Source organism: Palaemon carinicauda, chromosome 23, assembly GCF_036898095.1.
Source record: "Palaemon carinicauda isolate YSFRI2023 chromosome 23, ASM3689809v2, whole genome shotgun sequence".
NCBI classification, from domain to species: domain Eukaryota; kingdom Metazoa; phylum Arthropoda; class Malacostraca; order Decapoda; family Palaemonidae; genus Palaemon; species Palaemon carinicauda.
The window spans coordinates 87,948,190-87,961,808 of NC_090747.1; the positions used below are offsets into that span (position 1 = coordinate 87,948,190).

Consider the following 13,619-nt stretch of genomic DNA (forward strand, 5'->3'; position numbering starts at 1 on the left):
ATCTCGGTCTTGCTCGATTCCGCTTACGGTTGGTACTCCTGTTTCGAGAGCTTTTAGTTTCACTCGCGGTGTTACTAAGTGTATTATTTTTATTATTAGTTTAAATTTTATATGTTTTATAGTGGATATTCATTATTTAGCGTTTAGAGCCCTTGTGGCTCATATTTAGGGCCGATATCAGATTACGTATCGTAGGTGGCTTGCCGGCCTTCGGCCATCAGGTTGTTGTCCTTCGGGATTTATTCATTATTTCGCATGCCTTGCCCTAATTTTTTATGTGTATATTTATATATTTTTCAACGCTATTTCTTTTATAATGAATATTTGTGCTTATTACTCCATATGATCTGTTTTGGTAGTGTTTGGGGATCGTCAGTTGGTAGCTCTGCTGCTCCGTGTCACGTGATCCTCCCCCAAGCTCCCCCTCTCGCTAGGTTGGTGGCTAGGCTTCTCTCCCCCCTCCCCTAGGGGACCGTTGCCTTCCCTTCCTACAGAGGGGGTAGTTCAGTGTTTATGGACTATGTCCTCTCTCCGGGTGTCCCGGTGGTTTTGTCTCTGTCTAGACTGGTTGGCCACCGGTCAACAGAGTAGGAATCCCGGTGCACCCTATTTTATAAATGTTCACCTATCACACTTTTATTTATGTTATACGAAAACCTCCGGGTTCTGTTGGTGGTTCTTATCTACGGTTCCGCCCCCCTTATTTTATAACATTTACTATGATTATATATGACAGATCACTACCCCGGAGTTCCTATATGTATTAGTTTATGGATGTAATTTTATATATCCCGGTCCGGGGCTTAACCTCGCTCCGGGAAGTCAGACACCATGTGTGTTAATTCTTTGTTGCATCCTTCTTTATGATCCCGGCTCGTCCGGAATGAATAGTTATACTCTAGTCTTAAGTTAGACTTATGTTTAGGCCCGGGTCCTCCGGACCCGCCCCTACTTAAGAGAATTACAGTTTCTCATATACTATTCTTATTACAGATGGTTCATTGCCAGACGACGGCCTGTGCGGCAGTTCTTCACCAGCCTTGTGGCCATACGGTGTGTAGGTCTCACGCCCTCTGCGGAGTACAACTGGAAGATATCGTAGTCTGGCATCCTGATAATTGTATGGTCTGTTTTGACCTCATTACCACCCTTGGATCTGATTCGGTGAGTCCCGTTGGCTATGTTGACTTTTCTAATTATTCTTACTTTTATTTGGTATACATACACTATTTAGTAAGATTTCTATGGTCTTTAAAGGACCTCCTGGACTCTTCCTTTCTTTAATTCCCACTATTATTTCAGGCATCCCCGGAGCAGAAGACTGCGGCTCGGGCCACCCTGAAAGTGTGGGTTGGGGGATTTGCCCGAAATGTGAAATCAAAGCAGCCTTACGTCCTCTCTGAAGACTACTGTGCAATGATTTATCCTAATGCTAAGTCTTCAGCCGCTGTGGCTAGAGCTGTTGCGGCACCCATCATTGCCGACATTGATGCCACTATTTCTGGATTCATCGATCAGGATCAAGATCAAGATACGTCTGATGCCCCCGGAGATCTGGAAGACAATGTTGCCTCCTTGAACTTGGATGTGGAACCCATGTTGTTAGATGATCCGGATGCAGGTAGGGTGGTAAGTGAGGCAGGTGTTACCGGCGCTGAGATTCCTATCCCCAGCCCCGCTCTTTCTTCTTCATCTGATCTCTCTTCTTTTCATGGTTTTTCTGGGGACCGCGATTCGTCTCACCGATCACACCCGGTTCCCCCCAAAGATAAATCTAAATCTAGAACTTTGCCAAAAGCTCGTAAGCCCCACAAGGCTTCCCATGGTTCTAAAACGAAAGCAAACCCATCATCTAAGACTTCCGGCTCCTCCTCTAAGTCTCACGACCCGGGAGTACAATCCGCCACTTCTGCTCCTAACCCGGGCCTTTCCGAATCAGCCATGCTTCGCATTGTGTCAGAGATGCAATCTAAGATTGTGTCAGAAATGCAGGCCAAGATGGACACGATGTTTTCTAACATTGGTCAGAGACTTGGGGCATTAGAGCAAGGTGCTCCGGAGCAAGTTCAAAGCTCTCTCATCCCGGATGCCTCTAAGCTTCCTCCGTTTACCAAGAATAACCCTTGGCGCATGGCTCTTCATTCCCCGTTCTCAGACGGGATGTTAACGTTGGAAGGTCTTGGTACTCGTCCACTAGAGGACTTTGAATTCTTTCCTCCTGGTCTCGCATTTCCGTTTCATGGTTATGCCAGGCTTACCGAGGAAGCTCTGGTTCGGCTGGATAAGGTCCCTAAAGAGACCGTCATTTTCCCAAAGGAACAAGCCCAATCTGTTTGGGCTAGGTTTCTAAATGACATAGGTTGCACCAATACCATGTTGACGCCTCATAAGAGTTCATTTACAATGTTCCTAATGGACAAGAATACCGTGACTCCATGCGTCACTAAGATTGCAGAGCTTGCCTTTCAATACGCTCTGGAGGAGAAGCCCTTGCCTCCCATCCGAGAGGTAGATCCGATCTCCCTCCTTCTTCCTTCAGATAATGAGTGTTGGGACAATGTCCATACCACCTTTACTTCCGGCAAGCTGACAGCGGACTGTGCGTCAGTAATTTTTAGTGAACGGCTTCCCCGTCTCCCGGAATCCCTTATTAAACAGGAGTATGATTCCCGCCTACGTGTTGGTCGAACCTTGAACTTGGCCACTTCTACGGAGTCGATAGCCTTAACTTATGATACTGAGAGTATCTTTAAGTCTCTCAATAAGGCTACTTTGCAGTCTTTGTACTTTGACCTATATGACTTTGCTCTTGCTAAACGTAGGTGCCGCAAACACGTCCTGGCTGAGGCGACTATTAGGCACGAACCGAATAAACTTATCCGGTCCTCTTGTTGGGGTCCAAATCTTTTCCCTGAGGATCTTGTGAAGGAAGTCTTGACAGAAGCTACAAGAGTTAATCAGAGCCTTAAAGCCCGTTGGGGTGTGACTCCTAAGCGGAAATATGATCCCGCAAGTTACCAAGCCCGTGGTAGGAAGAAGCTCCGCCCGTATACCTCCACTCAGTTCCGGCAACAGCAAAGTAGCTCGTCCGTTTTCCGGCAGCCTCTCCCACCATCTCCTGCTGTTCCTGCACAGCCTTCCACCTCTCAGGCTCCTTCCTCGGACGACTACGTCACCGTTCTGTTCCCTAAGAGCCAGCTTCCCGGTGCCTCCACCACCTCTCCAGCCTTTAACCAATCTTATGAAGCTCAAGGCTCTTCCCAGGGTTATAAAAGAGGTAGAGGCTACCACCGTGGTTCATACCAGAACAGAGGTAGGGGTAGATTCTTTCGCAAAGGAAAGAACTTCCGAGGCGGACGTGGAGGCAACTCCTCAAGCCAATACTGAGGTGCAGCGGGTAGGGGGGAGGCTTTATGCCTTCCGCAACAAATGGAGGTTCAGTCCCTGGGCTTTCAGTATCATCTCCAAGGGACTGGGGTGGAGTTGGATTCAAGGACCTCCTCCACCGAACAGATTTCATCAGCATTCCACTCCGGACCTAGTCGAGTTTGTCCAGGACCTGTTACAAAAGAACGCCATACAAGAAACGAAACACCTGAAGTTTCAGGGTCGGCTGTTCAGTGTCCCGAAGAAGGATTCGGACAAGAGAAGAGTGATTCTAGACCTATCCCTTCTCAACTTGTCCATTCAATGCGACAAGTTTCGAATGCTTACCGTCTCGCAGGTGCGGACCTTACTTCCCCGTGGGGCCGTCACCACCTCTATCGATCTTACAGACGCCTATTATCACGTTCCGATAGCGAGACACTTCCGTCCGTATCTAGGCTTCCGCCTAGGAAACAAAAATTACTCCTTCAAGGTGATGCCTTTCGGGCTCAACATCGCCCCAAGGATCTTCACAAAGTTAGCAGAAGTTGCTGTTCAGGAACTCAGAAATCAAGGGATTCAAGTAGTAGCCTATCTGGACGACTGGCTCATTTGGTCAGACACCTCCCAAAATTGCCTAAAAGCCACTCACAAAGTCATCCAATACCTTCAATCTCTAGGCTTTCAGATCAACTTCAAGAAGTCCCGTCTTCTTCCGAAATCAAAGTTCCAATGGCTCGGCCTGCAATGGGATCTTATATCTCACACTCTGTGTCTTCCCAAACCCAAGAGGTTAGAGATTGCAATGAACACCAAACGCTTTCTCAAAGACAAAGTGAGTTCCAGACGGCTCCAAGAGAGGATCCTAGGGTCCCTTCAATTTGCTTCAGTGACGGATCTACTTCTGAAAGCGAAGTTGAAAGATATCAATCGTGTCTGGCGTTCGAGGGCGAATCGGAAGCTCCGGGACAGGAAAGTCCGCCTTCCTCCCATTCTCCGGGAAAGACTTCTACCTTGGACAAAGGCCAGCAATCTGTCAAAGTCAGTTCCCCTTCGATTTCCGCCTCCGAAGTTAATCATTCACACGGACGCATCCCTATCAGGTTGGGGAGGCTATTCTCAGCACAGGAAAGTTCAAGGTCTTTGGTCTCCCTTATTCCGCCAATTTCACATCAATGTGCTGGAGGCCATGGCAGTTCTACTAACCCTGAAACGTCTCTCTCCATCCAAGAGACAACACCTTCGTCTGGTTCTCGACAGCGAAGTGGTGGTCCGCTGCCTCAACAGAGGCGGATCAAAATCAGGGCCTCTGAACCATGTTCTAGTAGCCATATTCTCCCTAGCAGCCTCGAACCGTTGGCATCTTTCAGCTGTCCACCTGGCGGGAGTCCGGAACGTAGTTGCAGACGCCCTGTCCCGGACCTCCCCTCTAGAGTCGGAATGGTCACTCGATCAAAAGTCATTCTGGTGGATTCTCTCTCGGGTTCCGGGTCTCCAAGTAGACCTCTTCGCCACGGAGTCCAACCACAAATTGAGAGTATATGTGGCTCCCAATCTAGACCCTCAGGCCTACGCCACAGACGCCATGTCACAGAATTGGGACAACTGGGAAAGGATTTATCTCTTTCCCCCGGTGAATCTTTTACTGAAAGTCCTAGACAAACTGAGATCCTTCAAGGGACGAGTAGCCTTGGTCGCACCCAACTGGCCCAAGAGCAATTGGTACCCTCTCCTGCGAGAGTTGAGACTACATCCTCACCCGATACCCAATCCGGTTCTGTCTCAGATAGTACAAACACGCGTTGTGTACGCTTTCTCAAACATTCAGAGCGCCCTAACTTTATGGACTTCATGAAGTTTGCGGCCATGCATGGTGCCAATATCAATCCTCAAAACACCCTGTTCCTAGAATCAGATAAACGGGATTCCACCATCCGCCAATATGATTCTGCAGTTAAAAAGTTGGCTAAATTTCTGATAGACTCAGACGTACACTGTATGAACTTGAACCTTACAGTCACTTTCTTTAGAACTTTATTAGAATCAGGTCTGGCAGCCAATACTATCACCACTATTAAATCTGCTTTGAAAAAGATCTTCCTAGTGGGTTTTAACATAGACTTAACCGACTCTTTGTTAGCTTCAATTCCGAAAGCCTGTGCCAGACTGAAACCGGTTACTCGTCCTACCCCGGTTACCTGGTTCCTTAATGATGTGCTCAAATTGGCTTCTGATACCATTAACAGTTCTTGTGATTATATTCCCCTTCTCAGGAAAACACTTTTCCTTGTGAGTTTGGCTTCCGGGGCAAGAATTTCTGAACTGGCAGCTTTGTCAAGAGACCCGGGTCATATTGAGTTCCTTCCTTCGGGAGAGGTCCTTCTTTCACCTAACAAATTCTTTTTAGCTAAGAACGAAGACCCTCAGAACAGATGGTCCTCCTGGAAAATTGTTCCCCTCACGCAAGATCCGTCTCTGTGCCCTGTTACTGCTCTTAAGTCTTATTTATCCCGGACCTCCTCTAACTCCTCCGGGCCTCTATTCGTTAGAGAACAAGGCGGTACCATTACCATTAAAGGGATCAGGCAACAAATTTTGTATTTTATTAAACAAGCTAACCCTGACTCTTTTCCTCTTGCACATGATATTAGAGCAGTTGCTACTTCGGTGAACTTTTTTCACCACATGAATTTTACGGATCTTTCTAGGTACACAGGGTGGAAGTCACCGTCAGTGTTCAAGAAACACTATCTTAAACATTTGGAAGCCCTTAAATTTCCTACGGTAGCTGCAGGGAGCGTAGTTACCCCCAGGTAACTCACATGTTAATTCCTTGTCATTTTATCTCTCCCCCTTACCTGCCTCATTTATACCCTATTTGTATTCGTTGGTTTCGCACCTGGTTACTATTCCTATATTTGTTAATTTTATGACTCCTGAGTATCTGTATATATCATCACTCACGGCATTATTATACCTTACCTTTTTTGTCAATTGTTCTACCAAGTGGATTTATGTTCTTTTTAAGGTACCTTTATAGTTGTTTTTGGCACTCAACTCTGATTAAAGTAACTTGTGTTTCCCTTGTGTTTATGTTTTTTTTTTTCCTTTATTTTTCAAGTTTGGTGACATTTCTCTTGTATGTATTCACTGGCCGGCACAGGTTCAAGCCCAGAAAAGGGATTTTGACGTAGGAAAAATCTATTTCTGGGCGAGGGACCTGTGCCGCCCAGTGAACCCTCCCAGCTCCTCTCCCTTGGAGTCCCCAAACTTTGGGTGCTAAGGAGTTGGGTTCTGAGCGGATGCAGAGTTGGTGGTGCCGAGTGAGGTTGAACGGCTCTCCTCTATTGGGGGTCTTTGTCGTGGATGAATCTAAATGGTGCGGGACCTATGGATTATACGCCCAATTCCATACCGACACCAATAGGTGAGCGAGCTAGTCAACCTAGCACTCCTTTACATTTTTTCTCTGGTATATTTAGCAGTAAATTACCTAAGAATAAGTGCTAATAGGAGCTTATTCACTGGGCGGCACAGGTCCCTCGCCCAGAAATAGATTTTTCCTACGTCAAAATCCCTTTTTGGGCTCTTGGTTGGGGCAATTTAGAGTTGTAACCACATACATGCTCTTTAGTCACTTCCCTAATTTCAGAAGAACGAAAATCCGTCTATGAATAGTGTGTTATGACCGTTTGTTTACACTCCCAAATATAGCTATTTGGGAAATCAGTCCAAGGCTATGAATGGACTATGCAAGTTTTTGTAAATTGTATCGGAACCTAAAAGTTATCATCACAGTCCCACTCACTTTGAGAAAGTATCTTTGCGTGAACACGTATTGCCCAAGCAATAGTTTGTAAAAAAGGGGATAAAAATAGAGGTACTCTACTTTTTATTAAAGAACAGTAGGTCCATATAAAGGAAATGCAAAAAGAAGTATAATCTTTTATTATTTCCTAAAAGCATTTAAATGTAACAAGAATTGGTGCAACAGCAACACTATTCACATTTTTGTGCTTAAAATAAGAAATTTTTACCCCCAGTAACATCTAATAGATTAAAATAATGACATCATTCCATATGACAAAGGAAGGATATCACCTTCGACTCTTCACTATAAACATAGTTTATTACACACTGTAAATTAGAAGAATATTCAATCTGTACTATGCAGACAGTAAAAGTCCCATATTATACAGTCCATAAGAGTCTATTCACAACACTAAGAAGCTGGTTTAATCACACTACCAGCTGCCAAAACAAAGTGTTTAATCTCTTCCAGTTGTCGTAAGTAATGTTTGAAAAACACTTAAAGATTTCCATCCCGTATACAGTAAGCCTTCGAGGGACATGACAAATTTCGTAGATAATTTGTATTTTTCCTACCATACAAACCTTAGGTATTTACATGGGGTATTATTTTGGCGGAGCTGAAATGACGAGCCATTAAATTTTAACGAGGGTTAACTACCCCCTCGCTAGTTAGCGGGGGGTAGGGAAGCTTATCCACTCCTTTCAGCCTGAAGGCTAAGCTTAAGGCTGAGCGATAGCCTTTCACGGCTGAGACCGAAAGGCGCATTTCCTCCCGAAGATATACAAGGAACTCCGCTATTGTTGGAATAGTGGCATCGAGCGGAGAGATACCCCTTCCACGACACCAACCACAAAAGACTTTCCACTTCGCCTGGTAGACGCTGGCAGAGGATTCTCGCAGGTGTCGAGACATCCTGTCCGCAACCTGTTGAGAAAATCCTCTCTCCGTGAGGAGTCGCTGGATAGTCTCCAGGCGTGAAGCCGAAGCGAAGCTACGGCCTTGTGGAAGATGTTGCAATGTGGTTGTCTGAGTAGCTTGTGACGTGGAGGGAGTTCTCTTGGGGGTTCCGTTAGGAGTTCCAGAAGGTCCTGGAACCATTCCGCATGATGCCATAGGTTGACCGATAGGTTGGCCTTGTTGAGCACCCTTCTCATCAGACAAAAAGGTGGGAAGGCATAAACGTCCATGTTGTCCGTCCCACCTGTGTTGAAATGCATCCTGCCAGAGAGCCTTGGGGTCCGGGACTGGAGAGCAGTAAAGGGGCAGCCTGAAATTCAAGGCTGTCGCAAATAGGTCTACAGTCGGGGAACCCCACAAAGTCAGGACTTTGTTGGCTATTTGAGGATCCAAAGACCACTCGGTACTCACTATCTGCGTCGCCCTGCTGAGGCTGTCGGCGAGGACATTCCTCTTGCCAGGAATGAAGCGAGCTGACAGTGAGATCGAGCGGGTTTCGGACCATCTCAGCATCTCTACTGCAAGATGGGATAGCTGTTGCGAGAAGGTACCTCCCTGCTTGTTGATATAAGCCACTACTGTGGTGTTGTCGCTCATCACCACCACGGAGTGGCCCGCCAGGGTTTGTTGGAACTGTTGAAGAGCCAGAAAAATGGCTTTCAATTCTAGCAGGTTGATGTGGAGGCACCTTTCCGATTCTGACCAAAGGCCTGAGGCTCTTTGGTTCAGAATGTGGTCCCCCCACCCTTGATTTGACGCGTCCGTAAACAGAGTCAAATCTGGGGGGAGGACGAGAAGATCTGCTCCCTTCCATAGGTTCTCGTCGTCCAGCCACCATCGAAGATACCCCCGTTCCGAAGGTCTTATGGGAACTAGGAAGTCCGGGGAATCGTTTCCCTTATTCCATCGTGACTTCAGCCACCACTGAAGGGATCTCATCCTGAGGCGGCCGTTTGGAACAAGACGAACCAAAGATGATAGATGGCCTAAGAGACGTAACCACAGATGGGCTGGAAGCTCTTCTCGTCTGAGGAAAGGTTCTGCTACCTTCCTCAGCCTTGCTATCCTTTCGTCTGATGGAAAGGCTTTGTGGAGAATTGTGTCTAGTTTCATGCCTAGGTATACCAGTTTCTTTGTAGGGCGCAGAGAGGACTTCTCGAGATTTACCAAGATCCCTAGATCTTGGCAAATTTACAGAAGCCAGTCGTCCAGATAACGAAGGAGACGGATGCCGTTCCTGTGAGCCCACGATGAGATCAGAGTGAACACCTTGGTGAACACCTGGAGGGCCGTGGAGAGACCGAAACACAGCACCTTGAACTGGTAGGTCTTGCTGTCTAGGCTGAATCTTAAGTACTTCCTGGAAGACGGATGGATGGGGATCTGGAAGTACGCGTCCTTCAGATCCAGAGTGCACATAAAGTCTTGTGGTCTCACTGCAAGTCTGACCATGTCCGCTGTCTCCATACTGAAACGAGTTTGTACGACAAACTTGTTTAGTGCTGAGAGGTCGATGACCGGTCTCCAGCCTCCAGACGCCTTCTTTACAAGAAAGAGTCGACTGAAGAAGCCTGGGGAGCCGTCGTCGACCTCCTGGAGAGCATCCTTCTTGAGCATGGTCTCGACTTCTGCCCGGAGGGCCAACCCCTTTGCCAATCCCAAGGCATAGGAGTTCAACGACACTGGATTCGCTATCAGGGGAGGTAGAGATGTTGTGAACGGGACGCGATACCCTTGACCGATCACAGGGACCGTCCAAGGGTCGGCCCCGAGTTGTTGCCACCTCTGCACGCAACTTTTTAGGCATCCCCCCACAGGTGGACACGCGGGGGGACTGCCACTCCTAGTGTTTGCGACCTTTGCCGCTTCCTCTAGGAGTTCTACCTCCCTTAGAGGACTTGCCGCATTTCTTGTCTTTCAGCTGAAAGGACTGCGGCTTAGACACGCTTGTCTTAGCTGCCGGAGCCTGTTTAGGTGTCTTGCGAGGCTGCTGTTGACGTTGTTGTTAAGGGGCTGGAGGTTTATAGGGCCGAGATGTCAGGGCCCTTTGGAGGAGAGAGTCCTGGTTCGATCTCCTCCACCTCTCAGCCGACTGCTCCATGTCACGAGGCTCCAGTAACTCCCTTCCAAAAATAGAGGAGTGCCTGAGCCTGCTGACGTCTGCAGTGGGGATCTTCGGATGGAACCTCTCGGACACTGAATCGCGTCTTTTGAGGATCATGTTGGCCCACAGGTTAGTGACCTGGTGGGCTAGAAACTCAATAGAGCGAGTGCCCGAGAGGAGGGAGGTCTCCAAAGCTTTCCTATTGCTCTCCTTGGACAGATCCCCGGATCGCAATAGGATGCCCAGAGACCCAAGCCAGAGATCAAGCCACGAAGTTGCCTGCATGGCACTCTTCGCGACTTTTTCCAGGTTTTGGGTCTCTTGACGCTGCAAACGTCACCTGCCGGGTAGAGAGCTTCTCGAAACAAGTTCCCTTTGCTAGTTCTTCCACGGAATGATGGAGTGGAAGAGACATGCAAGACTCCCCGTCGATCTCGAAATACCTCCTCTGTTGGACTAGAGGAGGTGGGAGGAGTTTGAACCTGGCAGAAGAACGTCCTGAGGAGGCCAGACCGGAGAGTTGAGCTTTGACCTTGTCTCTGGCGCCTTTCACCCCTTTAGACCAGGGCAAAGCCGCACTAGTCTTCGGGGGCTTCTGGGAACCAAAGACCTCGTCAAGCACGGTGTCTTTCCCCTCGCGAGGGGCTGTCTCCGGGTCCTTGATTTTGTTGAGCTCCCTCATCAATCCAAGGACCTGCCAGAATGCATGTTCTGACTCGCTGTGCTCTCCTCTTGGTGGACTGGCAGCTAAGTCTCCCATCCCCAAGAGGTCTTCTTGGGGAGAAACGTGGACATCCTCCCCGGGGATAGCTGGCTCTTGACGAATCCTTGATGAAGATTTTGGAACAGTCTTGGTGTCCTTCGATTCCCTCCTGGGAGGGAAGTAGGACTCCAACAAAGACGCCCGAGGAGGACCCTCCTCCCATGCAACCCCTCCTCTATCCGGAGAAAATTCTCCCCTTGGTGCCAAGGGAGAATTCTCCGAGTTAGAGGAATCCCCCGAGGACGAGATAAACTCATCTACAGGAGGGGGTGGAGCTGCAGAAGTTGGAGAAGGAGAAGGGGTCCGCCTGATGGGGTTCCTGGAGACCAGCTTTTCCCGGGGAGGAGTCACCACGAAGCCCACTCCTTTCCTTTTCTTCAACGGTGGAGAACCCGTTACAGGGTCCCGTCCCTGATCAGTGCTGGAAGGCTTAATAGCCTGGAACACAGCATTGATCATGTGGCGGAACCATGGTAGACGGGTAACTGACGCTGTGTCAGCAATCCCCGCTGGAGAAAAGGGGATCTCGCGACCCTTAGGAGTGAACACCACGGGGCCTTCCTGATAAGAAAAAGATGATTGCCTAGACCTCTCTGCCGATCTTTCTTGTTCTGCCGTTGTCCTCCTCTTGCGCGGAGGTGAATCCTGGGAACGCCTCCCAGGAGGAGCGTCCTGCTGATGATCCTTGCGATCCGTATGACCCACATGGGCGGGTACGATGCCGCGCCCGGGAGAGCTCGTGAAAGAAGTTTCGCGCACGGGCAAGGTAGCGCGATGGCGCGTAGGCGAGCGTCCTGTGGGTGAGCGTTCGCGCGTAGGAGAATGGCGACCATAGGACCGTGCGTGATGGCGCGCAGGTGAACGCGCGTGGGAGCGCGCAGGTGAATGGCACGCAGGAGGGTATGCACGAGGTCGAGTAGGAGAGCGTGCATATGAACGCGTAGGAGAACGTTCCAGAGAACGAGCTGGCGAGTGGGCGCGCGACCTCTTAGGAGAGCGCTGGTGATGGTGGGAGGGAGAGAGATGTCTCCTAGAAGACTTGGTCTCCCTCAACTGGTGGCGCGCAGATCTGTCCGTGATTGGGGCGCATGAAGGAGAGGCCCTTTCTTTAGAGCCTGCAGGCCCCACAGCGTGTTGGCGTGAAGGGCGAGCTGTAAGAGATCGTGGGTGTGTGTGCGCCAAACTTAAGAGGTGCTCAGTAATCGAAGGGCGCGCAGGAGCAACTGGGAGTGCAGGAATCGACGAATGAGGCAAAGGTGAACCCTAGCGAGCGTCTGAATCAGAAGATCTTGAGGGCGCTGGCGAGCGTGGGCGCGCAGGGCATGCAACAGGCACAGGCACTAGTGCGTGCTTGCGCGCGCGCGCAGGAGAGTGATGGCACGCAGTGCGCCCATCAGGAAGTTGTTGCTTCCCAGGCTGGGGGCGCCCTAAGGAGCGCTGGCGAGCAGGGGAGCTCTGGCGAGTAGGAGATCGCTGGCGCGTTGGAAGGCATTGTACCTTCTCTGGATGTCCAGGAGAGCACTGGCGCGCAGGAGAGCGCTGGCGCGCAGGAGATCGCTGGCGCGTTGGGGAGCGTTGGTCCTTCACAGGCTGAAGAGCACGTCCAGAAAGGCGCTGGCGAGCAGGAGATCGCTGGCGCGTTGATCATCCTCAAGATGAAGAGCGCGCGCTGGCGAGCAGGAGAGCGCTGGCGCGTTGATCATCCTCAAGATGAAGAGCGCGCGCTGGCGAGCAGGAGAGCGCTGGCGCACAGGAGATCGCTGGCGCGTTGGAGAGCGCTGGAGAACAGGAGATCGTTGACGAGTAGGAGACGAAGATGACCTACGCTCAACTGCACGCAAGCGCGCAGGGGCCAGGGACTTAATCCCAGAGTCCTTTTCCCCCGAAGGGGACGGTGCCTGTAGGATTACAGGTGACGGCAGCACTGAAGATCTGGCAGGAGTAGGGGATCGTGAACGATCCGCAGAGAGGTCAAGGGATGTTGCAGGTATGACCTTCTCCTGACGAGGTAGTGCCTCCGCAGGGGGAGGAGAAGGAGACCCAAAGAGGCGACTCTTCACCCCTTTATAGGGAGAAGGGAGCCCCCTCTCTCGAAGAGGCCTACGGGCCTTACGTCGAATGCGACCCCTGGATAAGGAGTCAGGGTCATCGATCCTTCGAAGAGGTGTCTCTGAAAGCGCACTCCCCTGGGGGGGAGACGAGCTCGCAGGAGAGACCGGAGGACCCACATTCCCCTTCGAAGGCTGCGCGGAAGGGAGAGGTGAGTCTTCAGCAACATTCGAGGCAGCAGGATCAAGGGTTTGACTTGTCACGTCAGAAGGGACAGTCAAAACAGCGTCGACAATGTCCGAAGGATAAACCTCCGGAATTACCGGCGACTGTTTGACTGCAGCCCCCAGCTGCAACAAGTCAAACAGGCCTTCCTTGGTGGGAGTGCCCTTAAGCCCCAAGGAAGCCCAAAGCTGAAATAAACCATGGTTAGATACCGTACAGTCAAATTCATCAAAATATAAAATATCCTCCCCCGGGGAGGAGAGGGAACAACCTCGCTAAGGGAGGCCACGCCCTCTCCACCACCCCGAGGTTGGCAAAAACCACTATGGCCTGCGATCTCA

The 13,619-nt window shown here is 49.9% G+C and overlaps 1 protein-coding gene across 1 annotated transcript; it reads left to right on the forward strand.

Annotated features, from left to right (window-relative positions):
• The first annotated feature begins 409 nt into the window (after positions 1 to 409).
• On the forward strand, positions 410 to 13,390 carry LOC137617676 (uncharacterized). The gene is made up of 3 exons (XM_068347676.1): positions 410 to 1,164; positions 1,303 to 1,893; positions 13,148 to 13,390. Exons 1-3 carry the CDS (start codon positions 994 to 996, stop codon positions 13,388 to 13,390), a joined length of 1,005 nt encoding a protein of 334 aa, XP_068203777.1. The 5' UTR covers positions 410 to 993.
• The last annotated feature ends 229 nt before the right edge of the window (positions 13,391 to 13,619 follow it).